General features: G+C 44.0%; 1 protein-coding gene across 3 annotated transcripts in view; it reads right to left on the bottom strand.

Moving 5' to 3' along the window:
• Nucleotides 1-1,339: 1,339 nt before the first annotated feature.
• The window catches only part of FBXL7 (F-box and leucine rich repeat protein 7), a 465,369-nt gene continuing 439,515 nt past the window's right edge, over nucleotides 1,340-27,193 (bottom strand). For all 3 annotated transcript variants that reach the window (XM_086362484.1, XM_086362485.1, XM_086362486.1), the window contains 2 exons: nucleotides 13,828-14,439; nucleotides 1,340-4,686 (listed from right to left, as the gene is read on the bottom strand). In XM_086362484.1, the coding sequence (XP_086218610.1) occupies nucleotides 3,950-4,686; nucleotides 13,828-14,439 (1,349 nt within the window). In that variant the 3' untranslated portion in view covers nucleotides 1,340-3,949. The remainder of the gene's footprint in view (nucleotides 4,687-13,827; nucleotides 14,440-27,193) is intronic.

Here is a 27,193-nt window from a genome sequence, read left to right as displayed (position 1 = left end):
AACCAGTTTTGTTTCACAGACTGTCTGCATGAACATATTCATGTAGTATTTACCTCATCACTAAATATTCCTGCTCCCTTTTCTACTGTCTATTCAGCATTTCTGCAAATTAACTTCTTCCTGAACTAATCATGATTGCCAGCTATTGAACAAAAACACTACTTTTTGATGACTTTTCTGTGAAAATTTAGACCTGGTAGGCGATTTTATTGCAAAAAAAATTCTTTTTCCCTTAAAAATACTAAACTGTTAGGTTTCATGTTGTGGGCTCCTGGATGTCAAACGTCTCGAAGTCTTTAATTCTCAACAAATGTCAATATAAGAAATCATGAACCTCCAGGGCATATGCATCTTATTTACTGCTAACTTTATTCTGGGATCTTGACAAGAATTGTATGCAGCTACCTCGAGTTAATATTTCAAAGCAGTTACTAGTCCTGTTGGTTTATGTGATAGTCCTTAAGCAGCTGAATCAGGGTAAGAAGGAAGTTGAGGATAGCTACTTTTAAAATTGGCATCTCCTAAAATGTTTTTGAGAGTCCCTTGGACTGCAAGGAGATCCAACCAGTCCCTTCTGAAGGAGATCAGCCCTGGGATTTCTTTGGAAGGACTGATGCTGAAGCTGAAACTCCAGTACTTTGGCCACCTCGTGCGAAGAGTTGACTCATTGGAAAAGACTCTGATGCTGTGAGGGATTGGGGGCAGGAGGAGAAGGGGACGACAGAGGATGAGATGGCTGGATGGCATCACTGACTCGATGGACATGAGTCTCAGTGAACTCCAGGAGTTGGTGATGGACAGTGAGGCCTGGCGTGCTGCGATTCATGGGGTTGCAAAGAGTCGGACACGACTGAGAGACTGAACTGAACTGAAAATGTTTTTACTTGCTAAAGATGGAATTTTCCATTCATCTCTCAGTACCTGCTTTCTGCCATACTAATTTCTCTGATCTAAAGGTTTGGGTAGGGAGATATTTGGCATTTCCTTTTTTCCAACCGATTGATAATTCTTCCTTTTCAATCAAGTTGCCATATTCCGCTTCTAGGTTTTTTTTTTGTTTGTTTTTTTGTTTGTTTTTTTTTGCTGTACCATCAAAAGGTGGGTTAGGGAACTGAAGATATAAACTGTGAATGTAATGATTTTTACTTACCTGCTAATTTTTAGCCAAAGACAATGAGCTAAGGGGAATGACACAGCCACGGGTGCAACTTTGCCAGCAGCAGCAGTGACCTGACATGCTCTCTATTTCAACAGGAGGCAAGTTTCTCCCTCACTCTTGAATTTCCCCATCTGAACATCAGGCTACTCTGGCCAGGGAATTAAATGAGGCTGAACCCGATTACCAACATATTGCTTTATTTCTTGGTGGTAGTAAGTTAAGGCTTTCTAGAGTCATACAGCACGCAGTGATTTGAACATTAGAATTAAAACAACAACAACAATGAGCATTCAATTTAGCAGAGGCAGGAAGGAAGCAATGTTTAAAAACAGGTAAATTTCCTAGTGAGGCTTTTCGCGTGGTCTCTAAAAATCTGCTGAGCTGTTTCCCCAGGAACCACTGTCATAGATTCATACGACAAGGGGAAGTGGAATGGGTGAAGAGCAGACTGGGAGAAAGACCGAAATGGGGAAAGATAGGGCAAGCCAGGTAATCAGTGTGAAGGCTGGCTTTGTCTCAAGTTTGGAAGACAGTGTAGGTGCTATGGTCAAGAGGTGGTGATCAAGATATTTGGAATGGGACACCCCCTCTCTGGTTGTGTGAGCCGTTTTGGATCTTTCCTCTTATTCCAGGAGTATTACATTGGCTCACTTGGAAGATCTCAGTACCAAGGGTTAGGGACGATCCTTTGTGACTTATATTCTGAAGCTCTGAACAGAGTCACAAGTCACACAGCAGGGGAATGCTACCTTCAATCCCTTTCACAGTTCTAAACTTTGTTACCAGATACTATCCCCAGACAAACAATTCCTTTTTCCCTGTGGCACGTGGCATTGACTGCACCTCCAAGTTGCTGACAGTGTTGATTGGAGAGGTGGCCATATATCATGTGATGCCATCTCACTGCTATCTCCTTCTCAAAATAAGACAAAGACATGCAGGGAGCCTAATATGGGAGTGCAGCTGTCAACTGGTGTATAGGCTGGATGTGAAACTGTTCCATGTGCTTAGCTTGGAGACACTAGGCTCTGGGTGTGGAGGGTGGGTCCTCTGAGAACGAAATGAATGAACTGTTTGGAAAGCAAAGGAGGAGGGGTGTTGCCAGAGAATAATTTAAGAGAGGTCATGGGCTTATTAACAAAAATCAATGAAATGACATGAAAACAAGCAATGGGATTGTTGGCATCCTGACTTCGCATGAATGAGGATAGCAAATGGATTTCCATCCAAATAGGACCATTTCACATTTATACTTGGCAACGGCTTTAATGTTGGATATCAAAGTCTTAGCTGGTGGGCCAGCGCCTACATCTTATCACATGTTCCCTCTTTCATTTGTGGGGCACTTTTGAGTGGACAGGATTTAAACTACCTGGAAATCTGCTCTGCATATTTGAGGAAGGACAAGCAGACATCACAGGGGAGGCACACAAGGTGGCAATCTGCACACGTGACACTTACGACTTAACCTCAATGGGCTTCACGTGATGCAGTCTGGATGCCCAAGGAAATAAACAGATGAGAAAACAGAAATGTGATCTGAATGACAAAGAACCGAGGCATCTGTTCCTGCCAGCTGTAGGGCAGATGTGTGCGTGCACGCCACGTGTGCAGCGACAGGGATTTGAAAAACCCTGGAGGACACGTGTTCTCCTGGGCCTCCCTTGTTAATTAAAAATTGTGAGTGTCTTCCTTCCTACTTGGAAACACTCAGAAAGATCAACCTGACTGGGGGAGGTGGGTTTTGCTGTGATTAGGAATTCCATCACCTCCATGCGATGGGGTGATGCCAAAAGCATGTGTGTACAGAAGCCGTCCATCTGGCTGGGCAAGAGAGGATGACCAAGAGACTCACTCATCAAAAGAAACAAACTGAATGACACTCAGATTAGGGAGAAGAACATATAGGAGGTGGGGTTGGCACGCCTCCTGAAAGCAGTCACAGAATAGATATCCTTGGAAGAGGTAGATGCCTCTTGTGCTGCCAAGGAGCTTGGGTTTACTGACATCCCTTGTTCCCTCGATTCTAAAATGGGCATGAAGCTCATCCTTGATTAGATCAGAGGAAGTCCTCTGATTCAGGGCTGGAAGCAGAAGCCTAGAGAAGTCAAATGCTTTGCCCAAGGTCACACAGCTAGTAAGTGGTGGAGCAGGAGTGGGGTGGAACAAGGCAGGTCTCTTCTTTCACCCTGTTAACTGCTGCAAGTGATCCTTTAAAAGGGTTTATAAGTGCTGCATATATAGCAGGTGCTGTGACATTTATTTAACAAGAATTTTGCTTGGGTATGGGATGGGAGAGTGTGGTTTAGGCCAGTCAAGCAGTTTAAAGAGGAGGAGGTGTGGAGAGCAGTATTATTCTGACGATTTGTTGTTACTGTAGGAGAGGGAGGGGTAGGGTTGGAGAGATGGGGTGCAGAACTCTGGGGATGTGGCCAGGAGGAAAGAAACTGAAAAGGGGATGTTCTTAAAGACATTGCAGTCAGCTTTCTGAGGTACATGTTTTTGAGAAGAGACATCACCACCAATGACCTGATTCCCCCTGCAAAAAACCGTTGTCTGGAATAGAAATGGGGCTCCCTCACCCTCCTTTCCTAGCCCTCTGTTGCCCGTGAGAAATTAGAAAGAAGAAAAGCCAGATCCATAAGAAGAAACTTCCTGGAAGAAAGAAGCTGTTCCGAGTGGGTGTCGGTGCTTACATAGGCTGCTCTGAAAAAAACAAAACAAAACAAAAAAACCAACGTGTTCTGTTCAGGTCTGTACGGTGACAGCGATGGGCGGGAGGCTGTCCCTTCAGAAGAAGGCAGGGTTGGTGTGCTCGATGACGCAGCGCTTGCAGTGGCGTTTCACGAAGCGCAGCGCCTCCACGGACACCTCGCAGTCCTGCACGTTCAGCATCTGCAGGTCAAAGCAGTTGGCCGCCACGATCTGCAGGCCCTGGCCCGTGATGCTCTCGCAAGACTTGAGGCTGAGGCGCTTGAGATTGAAGCAGTTCAGGGCCAGGCACTCCAGGCCCGTGTCAGAGACCAGAGGGCATTTGCCGATGTCCAGGGACTTGAGTTTGGCGCAGTTCTTGGCGAGGTACTCCAGGCCGTGGTCCGTGATGCCCTCGCAGCCCCTGGCATTGAGGTAGCGCAGCTTGCCGCAGTACTTGGCCACGTAGCGGATGCCCACATCGGTGACCCGGCCGCAGTGCGCAATGCTGAGGTACCGCAGGCGGGACTCCAGCTTGGCGATCTCGCGCAGGCCAAAGTCGCTGACGAAGCGGCAGTCGCTGACGCTCAGCTCCTTGATGGAGGTGCAGTAGATCATCAGGTAGCGGAGGCCCTCGTCAGTGAGGCGGACACAGCGCCGCAGGTACAGGTGGGTCAGCTGCGTGCAGTGGGCCGCGATGGTGTGCAGGCCTTCGTCTTCCAGCACGAAGCAGTCTGTCATGTCCAGGTAGCGGATGGAGATCTGTTTGCCGTGCAAGGGGGACAGTTTAATGGAGGCCTCGCGGGTCAAGCTGATGCAGGTCACCTTGGAGCATCCTAGACGGAGAGACAGAACACACGCTCAGAACGACCTCGGGGAACGGGGAATGGTGGGGGGGCTCCTGAATAGATTCCTACCCCTCTCTGGATTTGGGTCCCTTCCCTTCCTGGCTGCTCAGGAGACGGAATGCAAGAATGGGCTTTCCGTGTTCATCATTTAACTACTCTGGGCTTAAGAGGCTTTGGGGTTTTAGAATCAGAAAGATAAGGGTTCCAATGGATATAGATCCATCAATGGTTGGCCTGACGTTTGGGCAAATCGGTCCTTCAAGTAGGTCCTTTGCTTTAAAATAAGGGTGCTCTGCTTCCCTGGAAGGTGGCTGTAAAGAAGACATGAGACTGTGTGTGTAAATATCCCATCCTGGTTCTGGAAAGTTCAGGAAGCTCAGTTCTTACCCTGCAGTGATCTGGTAGCTCTCTGATCCAAAGAAGTGAGATAGGAAATAGAAGGCTGGACCATGACTGCAGTTTGGCAGAAAGAGCACTGGCTTGGGAGTCACAATCCATCTCAGGTCTACTTTTTATGGTCTGAGGCAGGAGGGTTAAGTTTTCTGAGTCTCAAGACTCTTCTCTGAAATGGGAGTGAGTAGCTGGTATGCCTATAACTCTGGGGATATAATAATGAGGATGCAACCAGGTAATGGATATGGATATACTTTGAAAACCATGGGAAATATATGTCATTAGTCTAACAAAGTGACCGTCTAGGGATTCAGTTCCACCTCCTCTGGTCCAGGAAGAACAAAATCAGGATTATCCTCTATCCCTTCTACCAGTTTGTCCTGCTTTTACCCGCTACGATCTATTTTCACAGCTGCCAGACACATCCTGGAACAGTACTCCTGTCATGCTCAAGGCCGTCTCACTACAAGCGTAAAAGCTAACGTCTAAAGGGGGCCTCCAAGGACCTGCACCCCTGGGCCCTTATGCCTTCCCCCTCTTCCAAGCCCACTGGGCTCCTTGCTAGTTCCCAGATGGCTCAGGTGCCTCCCTGCCTCAGCAACTGTGCACTGGACAGGGCCTCCCTGGATAATGCCCTGGGTCACCCCCACTTTCTTAGGCTTCAGAGCAACTGTCCTTTCATAGGACAACTCTTTGTGAGTCATCCTGAATGAACCAGTACCCTCTGCCTGACTCCCATTTATTTTCAGCATTCGTTATCACTTTGAGGCATTATATACCTATTTATTCACTTTTATTCACATTTATTTATGTGTTTGCTGTCCTCATGGAATGTAAGTTCCTGAGAAAAAAGGACTCACACTCTTCACTGCTGTATCCCTCACACCTGGTTCAGAGCTGGTTCTCACTAAGTACCTGTTGAATGAACAAATGAATGAATGATTTATAGAGTGTATACAGTCCCTATATATCAGGGCTTCTCTGATAGCTCAGTTGGTAAAGGATCCGCCTGCAATGCAGGAGACCCCAGTTTGATTCCTGGGTCGGGATGATCTGCTGGAGAAGGGATAGGCTACCCACTCCAGTATTCTTGGGCTTCCCTGTGGCTCAGCTGGTAAAGAGTCTGCCTGCAATGCGGGAGACCTGGGTTTGATCCCTGGGTTAGGAAGATCCCCTGGAGAAAGGAAAGGCTGCCCACTCCAGTATTCTGGCCTGGAGAATTCCATGGACTGTGTAGTTCATGGCGGTCACAAAGAGTCAGACACAACTGAGTGACTTCACTTTCCTTCACTTTCATGCAGTCTTTTATAGGAAAACCTGATGGGATAATCCAACTTCCAACATTTAAATATCCTCAGGATTGTAATCGAGGCTGAGGTATATCTAACATTGATAAACCAACTATTTTATAGTTAATTATAATGCCTTTTATTTCTGTTGAAAGATAACGTTTACAAAGTGCTTTTTATAAACATTTGAGAAAACGTTTATTGATTTTCTTCATTCTTTTTTTTTTCACTTGATTCTTCAAACAATCTGTTTTCTAGACAAGGAAATTAGTACTCAGGAAGATATCTTTAGATGCCTCTCTAAACTCCTTTCCCCTAAATATGTGTGGGAATAAATTTTATATGTATATATTTATACCATATATTATATAACTATTATATATTTTATGACATATGAAACACTCATTATATATTTCAGTTCATTGTATATTACTATTTAAAATATGTACACAGTCTATTTTAGTATATGAACATACATCATTAATATACATAGCCAAATACATCATATAAATGTAATAATACATATATTTCCTTCCACTACGTAGACTGTACATATACTTTTCATTTTCTCTCTCCTCCACCCAAATCCCTCTGCCGCTCTAAAGCCAGGCGCCTCACCTCCGGGGCTCCGCGCCTTGGCTGATGACGTCATCTCCAAGCCTTCTAAGCAACCACGTGATAGTGTTAATGGGGACTTTCCTCCCACTCCTGGCAGGCTGCCCAGGAAACTCTTATAATATAAAATTCAGGTCCTGGGAATAATGACATTCAGAAGCCATGTGCTACCAAGTCGAAGAATTTCAGGAAGGAGCAAAGCATACACCCCAGCATTGGAGAACAAAGATGTGGCTTGTCAGAGCCTGTGCGCACAACTCCAGGGGGCTCTGTGGTTTTGCAGAAGGTGGTTGGTACCCCTCAACTGTCGCTCTGAACTCTCCCTTTGTTTGAAGTTCTTGTTTTACACTGACTGCGATCCTGCTTATGCTGAATCTGTATGTTCACACCGTGGCTGCCCATCTATCATGACGGTGAAGGCACTTAACGATCACAGGACAACTTTGTTCCTAAACTCTTAGTTCCAGTTTCCTATTTAAGAAAGAAATATCCAGTAAAACCTGCTGCATTCCAGGAAGGATACTCTATTCGGTCCAGGGAAACATTTGTCTGCATTTTGAAACCAAACCCCAATTTAATGAAATACTAGCTTAGCTCACTTTTGATGAAGACAAAATCATATCACATTTTGATATGCTTGCATCATTTTAGGTCAATCATTTTAAATTTCAGCTTTAGCCCTTTTATAGATTTGCTAAGTTTGGGTTGAAAATAAACTGATTCATGGCTCAATGGGTAATATCTGTGGGCAGTGGATGCATGTATATATTACAGACTTGCAGAGAACATGAGAAATCATTCCCTTTGAACTTCATTTTTTAAAGATGAGGCATCTCAGATTCAGTGAGATTATATGACTTGTACAGTCAGACTACAGAGAATTTTCCTGATCCAAGACTTCTAATATAGCAGGGATGTAAGAATTGACTAAGAAATAGCATGCAATTGATGAATTGCATGAGAGATGTATGATAGATGTACCAGCATGAAGTGAATATTTAGACACTGGGGTATCATAAGTCTTGGGAGTGGGGATTCTTGGAAGAGAGAAATAATTTGAATACACAAATATGGAACCCAGGTAGTATAAAGTAATAGCAGGAGCAAATTCAAGGGACAGGAAAGCATGGAGGCAGAGGGGGAGTGAGCAGTATTCACAGGATAAAACACAGGATTTATCCTGTGTGGCAGCTAAGATGGGAATAATCCACTGGGATTGGATCTTGGGGGCCTGTTTTACCATGCAGGATAAGGAGTAGGGATATTACACAACCAGGAGTGGATAGTATGGGTTGAACAAATCTGGGGCTATCTTTAATTAATTCCAGATTTGGTTCAGCTTTCACAAAAATGCTCATTACCACCTTCTCTCATTATTGGGTAATAATACTCTGGGATATAAAAGGATGATATCAACAAAGACCAACTACTGCCTCGTAAGTGTGTTACTGAATAAAACACACATGGGAGAACTTAACATGAATGAACTCATCTAGTCCTCCCAACCGTTTTACTGATGAGGAAGTTTTAGTCACTGCGCTATAGCTTTCCGAGCGCTTGTTCAGAGCAGTCACGAATGACAACTTTGTTTGAACCCTTTAGAAATCAAGATGACTGTTTGGGGCTTTGAAACTCCTCTGTTGAACGAATTACATTATCACAAAATACAGATATAAACTATGCCTCATTTTTTCCCATATAAAACTCATAATGAATTGAGAATACACAAGTACCCAGTTGCAAAACCGAGCAACGCTCTACCTGCTTACACCTGGGAGGATACCCTCAGCTTCCCAGGGGTCAGGCCGGAAAGGCTTTACTTAGGGGATGCTTGCACTGGGCCTCCGGCAATGAGACATCTGTTAAGAAGGTTTTGGGGGAGGTGAAAGGGGGCAGAGGAGGGAATGGCATGCAGGTCAGAGAGGTGCCCACACATCATAGTGTGCACAGGCATGGTGTACTTGGGAAATTCAAATGGTTCCAGGAAACACAGCATTCAGGTTACTAGGGGCAGGGTGAGATTTGAACCTAGAAAGAGTAGCTCATGAGGTGCCATATATGCTTTGCTAAGCAACTTTTTCCCTACATGTCACGAGGAGGGATTGGAGATTTTATGCAGGGAAATGAAGGGTTAGCTTCTCAGTTTGAAAACATTCCTCTGGACCTTGGTTGTGTAGAAGGTGTATGGATGGAGTTGAGGTGGGTGTAAGGCCAGTGATAGGGCAAGCATGCATCCAGGCAGGCAGGCAGAAGAGAGGGGGTGGACTTAACATTCTGGGGGAGTAGAATCACCTGGGCAGGACTCAATAGGTCTCATATAACAGATCAGGAAGGGTAGTAAGGAGGACTCCCAGGTCTCCAAGTATAGGGGAGCCTTTGGAAGCAACTTCACTTGTAATAATCATAAGATTTAAACTTTAAAAATTGGTTAGTTGTAATATATTCTATTGATGTTTAGAGATGTTATTAATTGTGATGGTTAATTTTATGTGTCAACTTGACTAGGTGACAAAGTGCCAAGATATTTGGCTGAACCTTATTTCTAGGTGTGCCTGTGAGCATTTTTCTGGATAAGATTAACATTTGAACCAGGAGACTCAGGCAGACTGCCCTTCCCAATGCATATGGTTGTTGTCATTCAGTGGCTAAGTCATTCTTTGCCACCCCATGGACTGCAGCATGCCAAGCTTCCCTATCCTTCACTGTCTTCAGGAGCTTGCTCAAACTCATGTCCATTGAATTGGTGATGCCATCCAGCCATCTCATCCTTTGTTGTCCCCTTCTCCTCCTACCTTCACTCTTTCCCAGCCTCAGGGTCTTTACCAATGAGTCAGTTCTTTGCATCAGGTGGCCAAAGTATTGGAGTTTCAGCTTCAGCATCAGTCCTTCCAATTAATATTCAGGACTGATTTTCTTTAGGATTGACTGGTTTGATGTCCTTGCAGGTCAAGGGACTCTCTAGAGTCTTCTCCAACACCACAGTTCAAAAGCATCAATTCTTCAGTGCTCAACTTTCTTTATGGTCCAACTCTCATATTCATACATGACTACTGGAAAAACCATAGCTTTAACTAGACAGATCTTTTCTGGTAAAGTGATGTCTCTGCTTTTTAATATGCTGTTTAGTAGGTTTGTCATAGCTTTTCTTCCAAGGATTAAGTGTCTTTTCATGTCATGGCTGCAGGCACCATCTGCAGTGATTTTGAAGCCCAATAAAATAAAGTCTGTCACTATTTCCATCTATTTGTTTTCTCATCTATTTGCCATGAAGTGATGGGACCAGATGCTATGATCTTTGTTTTTTGAATGTTGAGTTTTAAGCCAGCTTTTTCATTCTCCTCTTTCACTTTCATCAAGAGGCTCTTTGGTTCCTCTTCGCTTTCTGCCATAAGGGTAGTATCATCTGCATATCTGAGGTTATTGATATTTCTCCGGGCAATGTTGATTCCAGATTGTGCTTCATCCAGCCTGGCATTTTGCATGATGTACTTTGCATATAAGTTAAATAAGCAGGGTGACAATATACAGTGTTAACATACTCCTTTCCTATTTTGGGACCAGTCCCTTATTCCATGTCCAGTTCTAACTGTTGCTTCTTGACCTGCAAACACATTTCTCAAGAGGCAGGTAATCTCTTTACACACACACACACACACACACACACACACATATGGGACATATATATATAACTGGGACATACATATAAAACACCTCATATATATATAACTGTCCCATATATATATACATATATACACACACACACATACATACACTATTGCTTCTATTTCTCTGGAGAACTGTGTTGTCTAGTCACTCAGTTGTGTCTGACTCTTTGCAACCCCATAGAGTGTTGCTCTCCAGACTCCTCTGTCCATTGGACTCTCCAGGCAAGAATATTGGAATGTGTTGCCATTTCCTTTTCCAGAGGATCTTCCCAACCCAGGGATTGAACCCGAGTCTAATACGCATGAGCAGGCATATTCTTTACCACTGAGTCGCCAGCTAAGCCCTAGAGAACCATGACTAAACATTAATAAAAGGTAATAAGTGATAATGAATAAATGCTAGAGCTAGTTATAGTAACTTTCAGTGACTTTTAAAGATAACTTTCAAGGCGGGCATGCTAGGGATGGGAGGGGCAGTTTCACGTTCTCTGGGGGAGTTAAGCTCTAGACAGCCAAGCTCTATACTCAGTGGCAAGTATATTGCCACTGGAAGGCACCGTTCGGAGGTGGTGACACAAATCACCCTTATGAGTTGTTGGGTATTTGGAGTTCATCTACCTGAAAATACCCACCACCATTCCTGACAATATTTAGAATTCTGTGCTCTTGGTGAGTTAGAGATTCCCCCGTTTACACAGTCTTTATTTACACAGATATCCAGGTCAGGTTGATAGGGAGAAGCTTAATACATAACGGTTAGCACAGGGGCCAAGCAGGGTCCACTCACTCAGGCTAGAAGCCCGGAAACTTCCATCCCCAAACAGCACAGGCACTTTCCATATTTCCGAATCTCAAAAGAAGCCCAAAGACAAAATACAATTACTTGCAGCCTGTCCTGAGGGTGCACAGGGGAGCCCCTTTAACAAAGATGGGGATTCCAAAACAGTGTCATTTTCTAATCTAAGAAAAATAAAAGAAAATGAGGTGTTTATAAAAGAGGCCCACAGGATTTAGAACCTTTGAATGTTAAAGAATCCAATCCCTTAGTCCCCACACCCCTGTTTTTTTTTTTTTTTTTAAAGAAGAGGAAAGACATCTAGGGAAAGCTGTGAACTGTCCCAAATCACAGACTTTTGAAGCTAGTTCCCACCGCATCATAATGCTTTCTCTTTCCAGAATTCCTTGAGGGGGGGGGGGAATGTAAGAAAACCTCTTCGTTTCCTGCTTCTTTATGCCAACAGCTGCTCACGACTAACTGAACATACGGTTTCCATGGCTTTGTGCTGGAGCCAACTCAAGGAGGGGAGCAGGGAAAGAATGTACGAGAAATAATTGACTGTCATCGGAAATATTTTCAGATGTCGGTTTTCAAAAGAGAGAGTGAGCTCCGAGAGCTGACTTTTACCTCAGGTTTTGTTAGAGGATATCATTTACCTCAGATGCTGGTAAATCCCCAACTCTATTTCTTGGCCTGTTCAGTGGTTTTTACTTTCGACCCCTCCCCAACAGTCCCTGAGGTTGTGGCTCGCGCTGCTCATTTCTTTAACTCCCAGTTGCATCTCACACACTCCAGCCGCTCAAATGTGTGTCTTTTGACTGGGTAGCAGATGAGATAAAGAAAGGCTGTTAGTCTGGCTGGATCCACGTCTGGCGCCTCAGTGCGAGTCTGGGCTTTAATTCTTCCTGCCTGTGAGAGGTTTGAAAGCAAAGCAGCCATGCTGGGAATTCCTTCATTTTAAAAAAAGAACTAAAGGGTTTCCCTCATAGCTCAGTTGGTAAAGAATCTGCCTGCAATGCAGGAGACCCTGGTTCGATTCCTGGGTCGGGAAGATCTGCTGGAGAAGGGAAAGGCTACCCACTCCAGTATTCTTGGGCTTCCCTTGTGGCTCAGCTGGTAAAGAATCCACCTGCATTGCAGGAGACTTGGGTTCGATCCTTGGGTTGGGAAGATCCCCTGGAGAAGGGAAAGGCTATCCACTCCAGTATTCTGGCCTAGAGAATTCTATGGACTGTATAAATCCATGGAGTTGCAAAGAGGAGGACACGACTGAGCAACTTTCACTTCACTTTCAAAGGCTTCACTTGGTGGGCCCTACCCTTGTACTCTGTAATTAAGAATACTGCTTGATGGCAGAGGCCAACACAATACTGTGAAATGATTTTCCTTCAATTAAAAATAAATAAGTTTGGGAAATACAAAGAATATTGCTTGAGAAAAGATGCAAAAGCAACCCAAGGCTGAGGAGGGTAGGAGTGTAATATGAGGAGACGCTGAGCCATGATGGATTTTTCCCAGTGTCTGCAAAATTTCCAGCCATGGTGACCACTGGCCACAGCACAGAATCAGCTTAAACACAGCTCTTAGGCTCCATGCGACAGTGACCAGTGGATGTCAGGGCAGTTTCTAAACTACTTCGGTTTCAGCTAGAGAGCTGGCTCTCATGTATCTGTGATTAGATACTTAGTTCCCATTATCCATGATTTGTGCTGCCCTGCTGGCTCAGTAGGAGACCCAGCTTCGATCCCTGGGTCGGGAAGATCCCCTGGAAAAGGGAACAGCAACTCACTCCAGTATTCTTGCTTGGAGAATTCCAAGGACAGAGGAGCCTGGTGGGCTACAGTCCACGGGATCTCAAAGAGTCAGATATGACTGAGCGACTAACACCACCACCACCTATCTATGGTTGCTCTGAAATTACTTTGAAAATTATGGGGAGGAAAGACACACTTGACAGTCACACTAACTTGTGGGACTTGCCTAGCTGCTCCAGTGGTTAAGACTTCACCTTCCAAAGCAGGTTCTATCCCTGGTCAGGGAGCTAAGCTCTCACATGCTTCTTGGGCAAGAAACCAAAACATAAATCAGAAGCTATATTGTAACAAATTCAATAAAGACTTTTTAAAAGGTCCACATCAAGAAATAAAAAAGGCACACTAACTTGAATTGCCAGACGTAAGATGCCTCTAAGTCCTCTAAGAAGTTGACATCATTTGACAAAAGGGATACCTCTGGCTCCCAGAATCATGGTTCCATAAAGACAGTTTTATAGGAAGAAGAGTCACCCTGCTGAGCCCTGAATATCACAAAGGGGGACCCTTCCCAAGTGTCAGCGTCCTCTCCTGCTTTGGGAGGATGCACTGGGAAGGGCCCACGGATGGCCACGTACCTGACACATCAAGGTGCTCCAGGTTGGGACAGAGGGACACCACGTCGAAGACTGCCTCGTTGGAGATGTTGTAGCAGCCGGAGACTTCCAGCCGCCGGAGCTCCGGGCAGCACTGGGCAATGGTGTAAAGACCTCGGTCCGTGAGCCGCCTGCAGCCACTGACACTGACGGTTTCCAGCATGAGACAGACGTTGGGTGTGTCCTGACAGAGTCTGCGGGTGAGCACCTTGAGGGCGCGGTCCACGTTGATGGTCTCGCCCGTCAGGCGGATAGTCCTCCAGAGGCGCGGGTCCCAGGCCAGGTTGTACCAGCGGCGGCACACGCGCGCGCAGCGGCACAGCTGGTTGGTGGGCAGGAAGGAGAAGACCTGCACCATGGCGTGGTCCGGGAGCCGCTCGATGCTGGCCTGCTCCTTCTGGGGCCTGGAGGCCAGCCGGATGAGCGGGTGGGTGAGGCGGGTCGGGGGCGGGGAGTGGACCATGGCCACCGTCTCCCCGGTGATGGAGGACGAGGAGGTGGACGAGCCCCTTCCATTCTGAAATCCCGGCAGGTTGGGTGGACATATCAGGGCTGGGCTGGGCGTGCTCAGTGTGCGCATGCTCAGGTCGGAGTCTGGCAAAGGACAGAGAACAAAGGGTTAAGGATGGACGGGGCGGAGTGGCGGGGGTGGGGGCGGGGGAGGCCGGGAAGGAGGCAGGGAGGTGGCACCCTGTCCACTGACATCCTTCCTGGGCAGACGCCGGCTCAATCTGTCTCATTGGAAGCAGGAGCCCACGCAAGTTTTCCCCATTAAGAAAAGGGCTAATTCTTCACTATCTCCCCAGGGGTGGGCAAACTATCTCTAAAGGGTCAGATAAGAAATAGCGGAAGCACTGCAGGCCATCTGGGTTCCATCCCTGTTGCAATTACTCAGTCCTGCTGTTTTAGTGCAAAAGCTGCCATAAACAACACGAAAACAAGCCCAGCCGTCCTGGCTATTTTTCCATAAAACTTGTTCTGTAAAAACAGATCAGCTGATTTGGCCCCAGGGTTATAGTTTTCTGACCTCTGATCTACATTAATGGTGATTATCTAAAGGGCACAACTCCAAAGTTTTATTATTTCTATACTGGGAGAAGAAAGCTCATATATTGTGAACACAAACTGATTTATTTTGGTTAGGCAGATGCTTACGCTTCATTTATAAAGGAGAGGAATGCATTTTAAAGGAGAAGACTGGCCAGTGGGGAGAGAGCATTAGCTATCTTTGCCCTCACCTGCCCCCTAGTGTCCAGCCCCCCATCTTTTGATAATGGTACCCCAAACTCTGTGATCTGGGTTCTGGAGAGCCACCCTGCTTCCTTCCCCTGTCAGACTAGGCACTTCAGATGGTATTTGCAGTCCTTGAATATCTGTTGCAATATTTATTTTTCTTTCTTATCAATAATTCCTCACTTTGCATTTGAATAATGTGACTTTTTTTTCTGTTCCTTGGAACCAAAAAGGTCACTTGATGAAGAAGTAAATGGTTTTTAAATTTATGAGGGATTGAGAGACCTTTAGAATGCTGCTTTAAGAAATCTGCTCATTTCATATCCCTCCCCCAACCTTGATATATATATATATGGAAGAATTTATTCTTGCCCTATATAAATGTTTGTATGTTATACATTTTACATATATAGATGGATAGATTTATTTAGGAAGACATTTATTCTTTCTAAATATGTTTATATATTTCATACACACGTATGAATATATATATATACACACACACACATGCACACACACATATATTGTATATACATATATATATATATATATATAGAGAGAGAGAGAGAGAGAGAGAGTTTACCTCCAAAATACACAATTCTTTACCTGTGAAATAAGTGAATTGGTCTAGATAATTTCTAAGTCACTTTCAGCTCTAATTAAGCTCTAAAGACTTAAACAAAAATTTTATCCTTGTGTGCTTTTTCACATTTTGTATCTTGGGAATTTTCATTCAAACACTTGTCTTTTCAAAGAACTCCCAGTAATAACACATAGAACTTCTGACACAGGACATCTCTGCTGTGTATTTGTAGTTTTCTCACTGATAGATTTTTTCTATGTTTTCTTTTAAATTTACTTCTCTGTGGCCTAACACTGAAGATGCCCTACACAGGTCACCACTTTTCTCCTGGAGCATCTTTGAATTATTGTCTGCCCCTCCCTCAGCCCCATACACTTACAGACACACCTTGTCTGCCTCTTGAAGTATGTAATCTTTTGTGACTGAGTGCAACTGCCACCCCCTCTAAGAATAGTTGGGCTTCCAATGGCACACCACTCCAGTACTCTTGCCTGGAAAATCCCATGGATGGAGGAGCCTGGAAGGCTGCAGTCCATGGGGTCACTGAGGGTCAGACACGACTGAGCGACTTCACTTTCACTTTTCACTTTCATGCATTGGAGAAGGAAATGGCAACCCACTACTGTATTCTTGCCTGGAGAATCCGAGAGACAGGGGAGCCTGGTGGGCTGCTGTCTATGGGGTCGCACAGAGTCGGACACGACTGAAGTAACTTAGCAGCAGCAGCCTAGCTCAGTTGGTGAAGAATCTGCCTGCAATGCAGGAGACCCCAGTTTGATTCCTGGGTCTGGAAAATCCGCTGGAGAAGGGATAGCCTACCCACTCCTATATTCTTGGGCTTCCCTTGGGGCTCAACTGGTAAAGAATCCTCCTACAATGTGGGGGACCTGGGTTCGATCCCTGGGTTGGGAAGATCCCCTGGAGAAGGGAAAGGCTACCCTTTCACAGAATACCACTCCAGTATTCTGGCCTGGAGAATTCCATGGACTTTACAGTCCATGGGGTGGCAAAGAGTCTGACATGACTGAGCGACTTTCACTTCACTAATAGTTCCTTTCTGTCTTTGAGATAAAATGAATTCCTTCCCTTTTGAAATCCCCACCCTTCCTTATACAGGCAAGTGTGAATTTATCTTTCCCTATTGCTTGATTGTATTATTTTTCTCACTTTTGCATTTCTCCCTATACCCCCATATCCTTTGTCATGTGATTCTGCAGTCTTCCTAGGCAGAGTATATTTCTTCAGTCCAGTGATGTGGGCTTTGGCCATGTGACTTGCTTTGGTTAGCAGATCTTAGGGGATGTGATTTGCCCAAAGCCATTTGTGTGGTTGGGCTTGCCCACCTGTTTCTATCATCACCCTGGGAAGAACATCCTCAGTTGGTTCACTGACCTTAGAATGACGAGAAGCCCATCACCTCATCAGATGAGCAGACAGAAGTGGCTCCAACCTGCAGCTTAGAGCCAAGCTCAACCAAAAGCTTAGAGCCAAGCTCAACCAAACCTGGCTGGAGTCAACAAATGCCCAAGTGAACAACAGATGTGTGAGCTGGAATACTGAGGTTTGGGGTGATTTGTAATACAGCACCCCCATGGCAACAGATGATGGATACAACTTCTACTACACTAAAAACCCCTTTGAGACAAGGATTGAATGCTCTTCTTCTTTGCGTCCTGGCGGTGCCTGACATGGTTTATGGTAGAAGTGCTTCTGTGTGTGCTCGGTCGTGTCGGACTCTTTTGAGACCTCATGGACTGTAGCCCTCCAGGCTCCTCTGTCCATGGGATTAGTTTCCAGGCAAGAATACTAGAGTGGGTTGCTGTGCCCTCCTCCAGGGGATCTTTCAGACCCAGGGGTTGAACCTGAGCCTCCTGCATTGGCAAGCAGATTCTTTACCACTATGATACCAGGGAAGCCTTATGGTACATAAGGCTGGGATTTGAAAGGAAGCATTTATATGTTTAATATCTAGCTTGGCATGTACTTTTCTATCCCAGCTGGTATACATACTGCATTTTAAATCATTCATAAGAAAAAAAAATGCACTTCTGTCTTTTGTAATCAGCTAAAATAAACAGTACATCTTTAAGGAAAACCTTAAGTGTAAACCAATTAAGGGTTTGAAAACTGCCATCCAAGCTACCACAGTACTAACCATTATTACATGAACTCCTAGAATTGCCTCTAAAGTTACCATTTTTCTTAGGAGTTTGAACAACTTCTTTTGGATCAGGGAGGAGGGACAATCTTAGGTTTTCAGCTCTGACATTTTAGCAGCTGTGGAGGCTCTGAAATCTCTCTCCTGCCTGCCTCTGGTCCGTTCATCTTAAAAGAGAAAGACGCTTAACTGTTCTGCGAAGACCTGTGTAGTTTGATCTGGGCCCTGGAGGAATGGACTCTTCTTATGGTGGGGGTGGAGGTAGATTCCTAAAACCTGTGTCTATAATGGATTCACTTTTCATCATTCTTTTATATTCCCAGCACTGGATCACAGGAACACATACAGATTGCCTAGCTCTGCTCTTAGTATTTTTTTTTTTTCTTTCTCTTCTTTGCCAATAATCATGCCCTGGCATTAATGGAGTCCACACTCATAAAGTGATGGCAGTCTGGCACCCCTGTGGGAAACATTCTGCCCTGGGAGGCTCTGGAGCACAGTAATGGCTCTCCACTCCAGCTCTTAGCAGCAGGACTCTCAGCAGTAATTCAGGACAGCAGTGCACTGGGGGCTAAGCAGGGGAGCCTAGGAGATTTCAGCCAGGAGAGCTGGATGTCTCCTTTTGCCAGAGCACGCACCAGGATTCTCTTGAGTTCTTTGTGCTCATTCTGTGTGCATGCCTAGTCGCTTCAATCATGTCCGACTCTTTGCGACCCCATGGACTGTAGCCCACCGGGCTCCTCTGTCCATGGGATTCTCCAGGCAAGAGTACTAGAGAGGGTTGCCATGCCCTCTTCCAGGGGATCTTCCTGACCCAGGGATCGAACTCATGTCTCCTGCATTGCAGGCAGATTCTTTACCGCTGAGCCACCAGAGAAGCTTATTCTACAGTAGGTCAAAAACCCTCCGAGAATTTCTGAAAGGATACAGTCTGTTGTAATTGAATGAACTGCACTCGATAATTAGAAAAAGGATGAAGAATGACGAGTAATGCTATGGTCTAAATGTTGCTAGCTGTCTCACATTTGTGTGCTGAGTGAATGTTAACTCCCGAAGTGATGGTAGGATGGAGGGTGGAGACTTTGGGAAGTGATTAGGTCTTGAGAGTTGAACCTTCGTGAACGGGCTCAGTGCCCTCATAAAACAGACCCCAGGAACTGGCTCTCACTTCCGCCCCGTGAGGTGACGGTGAGGAGGCAGACTTATGAGGAAGTGGGCCGCCAGCAGATACTCAATCTGCCAGCATCTTGATCTGGGACTTCTAGAACTGTGAGAAATACATTTTTCTTCCTTATAAGCCACCCAGTCTGCGGTATTTTTCTACAGACAAATAACAACTAGAGATGTTCATGCCCAGATGTTGTCACAAAGTATCTTTTCTTGATATTTTATGTCTCTCTCTCTCTATATATATATATATAGGGAAATATAAATATATAAATATTTTTTCATTGCACATATGCTCACATACACACATAAACACATTTTTAATTTGGAAATAAATGTTATTATGGATAAAATACACATAGTTGCCACAGAGTTTCTCTTCCCCTTGGGGACTCAGAGCCATTTATTGCCACAAGGTATGATGTATAATAACAAGAAGTAGTTTTTCCTTACAGAATGATCAACAGTCCCAGAGTATAAATGCACGTGTGCCAGGAAAGGACAGTATGGCTTCAGATTCAAAACGAGGACCATTTCTATTACCAAGTGGTGTACTCCATGTGCACACAGCCCGGCAGGAGGACCTAGTGCTCTCTTTGCACGCGATTTTTTTCTCCTTTGTCACTTTCAGAGCACTGGCTGCTAAATGGACAATGGCAAGAGCTTCTATTTTTTCTGATACAGATTAGAAACAAGGATGTTGATATTTGATCCCTGGACATACACTCGAGAGGAAATGATCAAAGACAAATATTAAGATGATAGACAGAAGCAATTTGGAACCCTTCTCCTGGCCTTAGATGACACTGCAAGACAAACAGAAGCAAGAAGAAAGCTGACTTTATTTGAACTCAGAATATAAATTCAGACTATTTTGTAGGAATGAACATATTTTCATATCTGAATACCTACTCCAAGTGAATTTCTACCTATCTGATGTCTTGAGGGCAAAATCAACCCACTTATCTTAGCAGTAAGATGGTCCTATTGGGCGACGACACAGAATAACTGAGAGGGTATTATCGCCACTTTTAATACACTGTACACTTTCTTATCCATTTATATAAATTAGCCATTATGTTACATCTTTCTTTAGTGTGCCCCCTAGGCAAATGGTGAGATGTATGAATAACATATGGAAGAACTCTTCCCTGAGAAGCATTATTTTGAGAAGCAAAAGTAGCACTTGCAAGAACTGCCTGTGCTCAGCTGCTACATTGTCTCTGATTCTTTGCCACCTCATGGACTATAGCCTCCCAGGCTCCTCTGTTCCTGGGATTTTCCAGGCCAGAATCCTGGAGTGGGATGCTATTTCCTTCTCCAGGGGATCTTCTCAATCCAGGGATCAAACCTGAGTCTCCTGCATTGGCAGACAGATTCTTTACCACTAAGCCACCAGGGAAGCCCTTGCAAAAAGTACTAAGTGAAATATACATTTCCAAAAGCTTCTGTCAAGAGTCAAATCTACGATAACTGGAAATGGGCATCATGATGAAATGGAACAGAGTAGCTTGTTTGGAGCCTCCCTTCCCTGTTGCTTCTGTGGTATCCACATTGCCATGAGATGCAGGTATCACCCACACAATGTTCTTGGCAAGGATCACTGCAAACCGGCATATGCAACGGCCACTAGTATCAATTAATTAAAGATCAAATGTCCCCTGAAATACCAGGACAAGGAATGCCCAAACTCTTAGGAGATAAATACATCTTCTTAACATCTGAAAAATTTCCAGAATGTAAAAAGGAGGTGGCTTTTTTAAATTTACCAAATGGCTATTTACTCTGCTGACATTCTTTGAGCAAACTTTTTTCAATAATAAGTACACAAATTGATAGGGAACTCAGTTAAAAGTATACTCAATGAATTACTTCATGGTAGGTAAGATGGATGGGTGAATGGAAGAAAGAATGGACAAACAGACAAAGGTACAAAATGAAAACATAAAATCTGCAGAAAGGGCATGTTTGGTTACATATAAATATGTAAATGTTAAAGAAGTTGTTAATCATGAATATGTAAGACTCTAAGAAAGACAGAGATGAACACATGTAAATGTCATGAAAGCAGAATGGGGTAATTTATGGAGAAATAAGCAAACCATTTATTTGCAATAGGACATTATTTTGTGACCTATCTGTTTTTCCTAATGATATCAAGAAGCTGGAAATATTCCCCAAATTGATATATGACACAAAAACACCTACCACGGATGTCTGCAGGAAAATATACAGAATAAACTGCAAGGGATACATAGTGATAGACATTGGGTATTCAAATTCAGTAGTCTGGGCTGCTGCAGAGTCTTGGATTACAGATTTACAGGCAGGAAAGAAAGTGACAATTCATTTACTCATTGGATCATTTAACATGCTGCTGCTGCTAAGTCACTTCAGTCGTGTCTGACTCTGTGCGACCCCATAGATGGCAGCCCACCAGGCTCCCCCATCCCTGGGATTCTCCAGGCAAGAACACTGGAGTGGGTTGCCATTTCCTTCTCCAATGCATGAAAGTGAAAAGTGAAAGTGAAGTCGCTCAGTTGTGTCCAACCCTCAGTGACCCCATGGACTGCAGCCTTCCAGGCTCCTCTGTCCATGGGGTTTTCCAGGCAAGAGTACTGGAGTGGGGTGCCACATGTTTACTATTGTCTGAGAGCCTGGTGGGGTCTGGAAGGGAGGAGTTTTTGCATTTGACTGAATTATAAAGTGGGCTTCCCAGGTGGCACTAGTGGTAAAGAATCAGCCTGCCAATGTAGGAGACATTAAGAGACATGGGTTCTATCCCTGGATGGGGAAGATCCCCTGGAGGAGGACATGGATCCCCACTCAAGTATTCTTGTCTGGAGAATCCCATGGACAGAGGAGCCTGGCAGGCTCCATAGGGTCCATAGGATTGCACAGAGTCAGACCCAACTGAAGCGACTTAGCACAGAGGCACGAAGATTATAAAGGAAATATTCCTGACCCACCACCTTTCTGCACTACAGCCCCATTCAAGTACTTCCACAGCAAAGACCCCGCCCTTTTCCAAAAGCTTGTAGCCTTTAGGGAGAGAGAAAAAAAGACTCTCTATTGAGAATGTGTCTGCATCAGACAAAATCCAGGCTGAGAAGGAGAGCAAAGTAGGTCCAAGTCTGAAAAAAATATCAGTTTTCAGAAGTCTAAGGTAAGGACAATGAAAATATAAAATCTCCCAATAATTTGAATGAAAGACTTTTTAATTTGAATTAATATGTTTAGTAAAAACTTTTGAATTTTCTCAAAATGAGGCTAATTTTCATTTCCTACAATGGAGATCCTAGGTCAAATAAATGTAGTTATATTTTTTATATTGATATTTTCATCTGTTGTCTAAAATAAGAGACAGTGAATTCTTTAAAGTTTGAGAACTTGTTGCTCCATTATTAATTTAAAATATTTCCAAGTATGTGATATATGTGTGAATGATATGTTTTATGCTCTTAAATATGTAAAGAATACCCAAAAGTATAGCTGTCTTTTTCTGAGGGGAAAAAAACCCTATGAACTTTCCTACTTATGGTTGCAAACGTCCTGGAAATTCTGCCTCTTTGGTAATTATAACACAGTATCAAAAATATTCAAGGCATCTCATGCACACATGCTTATTAGACACATTTTCTTCTAACGAGATAGCTGCTTGTTCTGTACAAGTTTTTATTTTCAAACCACTGCTGTTTACACTCTAGGAAGTCATATTTACATTACATTGGCCTTTCAAAGTCAAAATTTACAAAGCTACTCTGCATTTTCCCCCTGTGATTACCAAAACTTTTGTGCAAGATGCTTTCCATTATAAGTTGTCTTTCTACTCCAGAATTCTTGCCATAAAAAGCAAAGTTTCTTTTCTTAGCTTAAACTCAAGCTTAAAAAAATAGATCCATAAAACCTAGCTTGTGAAAAAAAAATACAATCTAAGGGATCTTTTTCTTCTTGTTTCATTTCAAAATATTTTCTTTTAATGTGGTTCACATCATATCCACACCCTAAAATTTATTTAAGGTATTGGTTGCTATGAGGCGGAAATTTATATAGACAAGGTTAACCTTGCATTTTACCCAGAAGTTACCTTTAGGACTCAAGGGTTCTTGCTCGGAGGTCATCCAGACGGTGGCACCCTCAAGCGGGTGTGCATGCTAAGTCACTCAGTCATGTCCGACTCTGTGTGACGCCCATGGACTGTGGCCCGCCAGGCTCCTCTGTCCAGGGATTCTCTAGGCATGAATACTGGAGTGGGTTGCCATGCCCTCCTCCAGGGGAGCTCCCCTACCCAGAGATGGAACCCACGTCTCCCGTGTCTCCTGCACTGGCAGACACGTTCTTCACCACTAGCGCCACCTGGGAAGCCCATGGCACCCTCAAGATCAGATTAAAGCTAGGGCATTTTTTTTTTTTAATGGTACAGATGAACTTATTTGCAGGGTAGGAATAGAGATGCAGATGTAGGGAATGCACATGTAGACGCGGGGTGTAGGGGGATGAATTGAGAGGTTGGGATTGATGTATGTGCACACGCGTGTGTAAAATAGACAGCTAGTGCGAACTTGCTTTACCTGCTGTATAGCGCAGGGAGCTCAGCCCAGTGCTCTGTGATAACCTAAATGGATAGGGTGGGTGGGGGCGGGGGGGTCCAAGAGGGAGGGGATATGTGTATACATATAACTGACTTACTTGGTTGTACAGCAGAAACTACCACAGCATTATAGAGCAAATATACCCCAATTTGAAATAAAACATAAGAAGAATAAAAGGGTAAGATTTCTGTCCAAGAACAAAACTCTGCTTTGTTGGTCACCTGGATCAGTTCTCTTAAGGGCAGAGCTTGGTGACTGGTCCCTGAAATCTTGACAAGGATGTCAAGGGTCCTCTCATATCATAAGATGGAGTCTAGTCCAATGCCTGGCTCTATTTTTATGCCTAAAATAGATTCTAAAAAATTCTAAACACCAGTTCTTCAATTTATCCAGTTTTTGACTCATACTGATTTGAATATGGATTGTGTTTTATCCTTTAGTTCTTCTAAAAGGGAAGAGTCATGCAGCTAAAGAAGCCTTTAACCCATGTTGCCCTAAAAGACATAAATATAATGGATGAGATGTACAGAAGCACAAGCTGAAATCAAGATTGCCGGGAGAAGTATCAATGACCTCAGATATGCAGACGACACCACCCTTATGGCAGAAAGTGAAGAGGAGCTAAAAAGCCTCTTGATGAAAGTGAGAGAGGAGAGTGAAAAAGTTGGCTTAAAGCTCAACATTCAGAAAGCAAAGATCATGGCATCTGGTCCCATCACTTCATGGCAAATAGATGGAGAAACAGTGGAAAGAGTGGCTGACTTTATTTTTTTGGGCTCCAAAATCACTGCAGATGGTGACTGCAGCCATGAAATTAAAAGACGCTTACTCATTAGAAGGAAAGTTATGACAAACATAGCATATTAAAAAGCAGAGTCATTACTTTGCCAACAAAGGTCCGTCTAGTCAAGGCTATGGTTTTTCCAGTGGTCATGTATGGATGTGAGAGTTGGACTGTGAAGAAAGCTGAGCGCTGAAGAATTGATGCTTTTGAACTGTGGTGTTGGAGAAGACTCTTGAGAGTCCCTTGGACTGCAAGGAGATCCAACCAGTCCATCCTAAAGGAGATCAGTCCTGGGTGTTCATTGGAAGGACTGATGTTGAAGATGAAACTCCAGTACTTTGGCCACCTGATGGGAAGAGCTGAGTCATCTGAAAAGACCCTGATGCTGGGAAGGATTGAGGTCAGGAGGAGAAGGGGATGATAGAAGATTAGATGGTTGGATGGCATCACTGACTCAATGGACATGAGTTTGGGTGAACTATGGGAGTTGGTGATGGACAGAGAGGCCTGGCATGCTGCAGTTCATGGGGTCGCAAAGAGTTGGACACAACTGAGCGGCTGAACTGAACTGAACTGATGTACAGAATGGCATCTCAGGAATCTATATAGTGCAGGTTGATTCACTTTCAATGCTGAATATCTAGAAAGGATCTTTTAGATAATTTATGCCCAATGAAACTTCAAGTGACCTTAGATACTATGTCAGAGTCCTGGATTATAATTCACAGCCTCCTTATGGTTTTATTTTGTGTTCAAACAATGACGTCTTAGTATTTTTGAAAGTCTGCAAAATAGCAAAGGGGGATAACCTTATACTAGTTATTCTTTAATGGAAATTAGGATGGTTCACCCTGAGGGAAAGTACCACTGTTAGATACTATCCTTTTCAAAAGGTGAGGCTATAATCTCCTTAGGGTAGAGCATGTTTAGAACCTCTTTAAATACGTGTTAATCTTCCTTTTTAATTAAAAGAAAGATTCATATTGAAAGTCTTTGATAGCCAGCATTATTTAGCTAGCATTTAATAACATTGTAATGTTTTTAAACATTAAATTTACATTTAAATGTTTAAACAATAAACATTTAAACTGTTCACTGTAATTTATTTTAATTTAAAAATCATTTAATTTTGACAAGTGATACTGGTCTTTCCAGGAAGATAATGTAGTATTTGGCTTTTAGATAATTTAAATTTACTTCTAAAAATATTAAGTGAATAGTAGTACAGATGATGAGGAGATACAGCAAAAACCATGAAGGCATTTGTAAATGTCTCAAGTTTAGGAAATGCTGTTATGGCAGAAAGAGCACTGAACTTGGATGAACTTGGATTCCTGCCTCTGCTCTACTCTGTGCAGTTGCATCATCTGAGACAAGTGGCTGCAACTCCAGGGGCCACTGGCCTCCTCTTGTGGAAATTAGAAATAATTCCACCCACTTTACAGAGTAGTTAGATGGAGTCGATGAAAGGTGATATTGTTATCAGTAGACGCATTGGACAAAAATGATAGTCTCTACTGAGGACTTCCTGGGGAGACATTCTGGGCCCTCCAGCTGTGGGGGCTATGTTTTGAGGACTGTATGCTTCTGGATTTCCTGGTATATTCCCATCTTCACAAATTCCTTATTGTTGCTGCCATAAACTTTTGAAATGTCTTTCACATCAGTGGGGTGAGGGGGCGGGGATGTGAATGTAGCCTTATTTGGAAATGGAGACTTTGAAGATGTAATTAAGATGCCATCATACTCAGTTAGGGTGATTCCTAATCCAATATAGCTGGTGTCCTTGTAAGAAAAGAAACAGAGACTTGGGGAGAGAAGACCGAGAAAGACACAGAGGTAAGAGGGCCACACAAAGACGGAGGCAGAGACTGGAGGTTCAGTTTTGTTCAGTTCAGTTCAGTCGCTCAGTCGTGTCCGACTCTTTGCAACCCCATGAATCGCAACACGCCAGCCCTCCCTGTCCATCACCATCTCCCAGAGTTCACTCAAACTCACGGCCATCAAGTCAGTGATGCCATCCAGCCATCTCATCCTCTGTTGTCCCCTTCTCCTCCTGCCCCCAATCCCTCCCAGCATCAGAGTCTTTTCCAATGAGTCAACTTTTCGCATGAGGTAGCCAAAGTACTGGAGTTTCAGTTTTAGCATCATTCCTTCCAAAGAAATCCCAGGGCTGATCTCCTTCAGAATGGACTGGTTGGATCTCCTTGCAGTCCAAGGGACTCTCAAGAGTCTTCTCCAACACCACAGTTCAAAGGCATCAATACTTCGGCACTCAGCTTTCTTCACAGTCCAACTCTCACATCCATACATGACCATTATGCTGCCGTAAACCAAGGAACGTCTGGGGCCCCCAGCAGCTGAAAGAGACAAGAAGGAAGCATTCTCCATGACTCTGCAGCACCCTGATTTGGACTTGTGACCTCCAGAACTGTGACACCACAGATTCTGTTATATTATCTGGTTTGTCTACTTTGGAAAGGCAGCCCCCCAAAAGCCAGCACACTTCTTGCACACTTTTTGACTGAATGATTACCATGTGCCAGGCATTGTATTAGGCACTACCTAGGTAACAAGGTGAAACGTTGTTAGAGGGTGTGGGAGACTCTTTTTCCCAAATTCACATCTCAGAGCACATGTCTCCTGGCCCAGAAGTCCTGCGCCCCTAGACTAACTAACTGGTTGATTCCCAGTCACTGCTCAAATTCCCGGTAGGATGTCAGTTTCTCTATCAAGCCTTTCCAGATCCACCCACGTTGAATTATTTAACCACTTTTACTGTTTCCATGGAAGTATAATCTATCTGTACCATAGCCTTTTCACACAGTATC

This window comes from Bos grunniens, chromosome 20 (assembly GCF_055505025.1).
Source record: "Bos grunniens cultivar Pamir isolate PY7600 chromosome 20, Bosgru_T2T1.0, whole genome shotgun sequence".
Taxonomy (NCBI): domain Eukaryota; kingdom Metazoa; phylum Chordata; class Mammalia; order Artiodactyla; family Bovidae; genus Bos; species Bos grunniens.
This window is presented reverse-complemented; position numbering and strand designations above follow the sequence as displayed.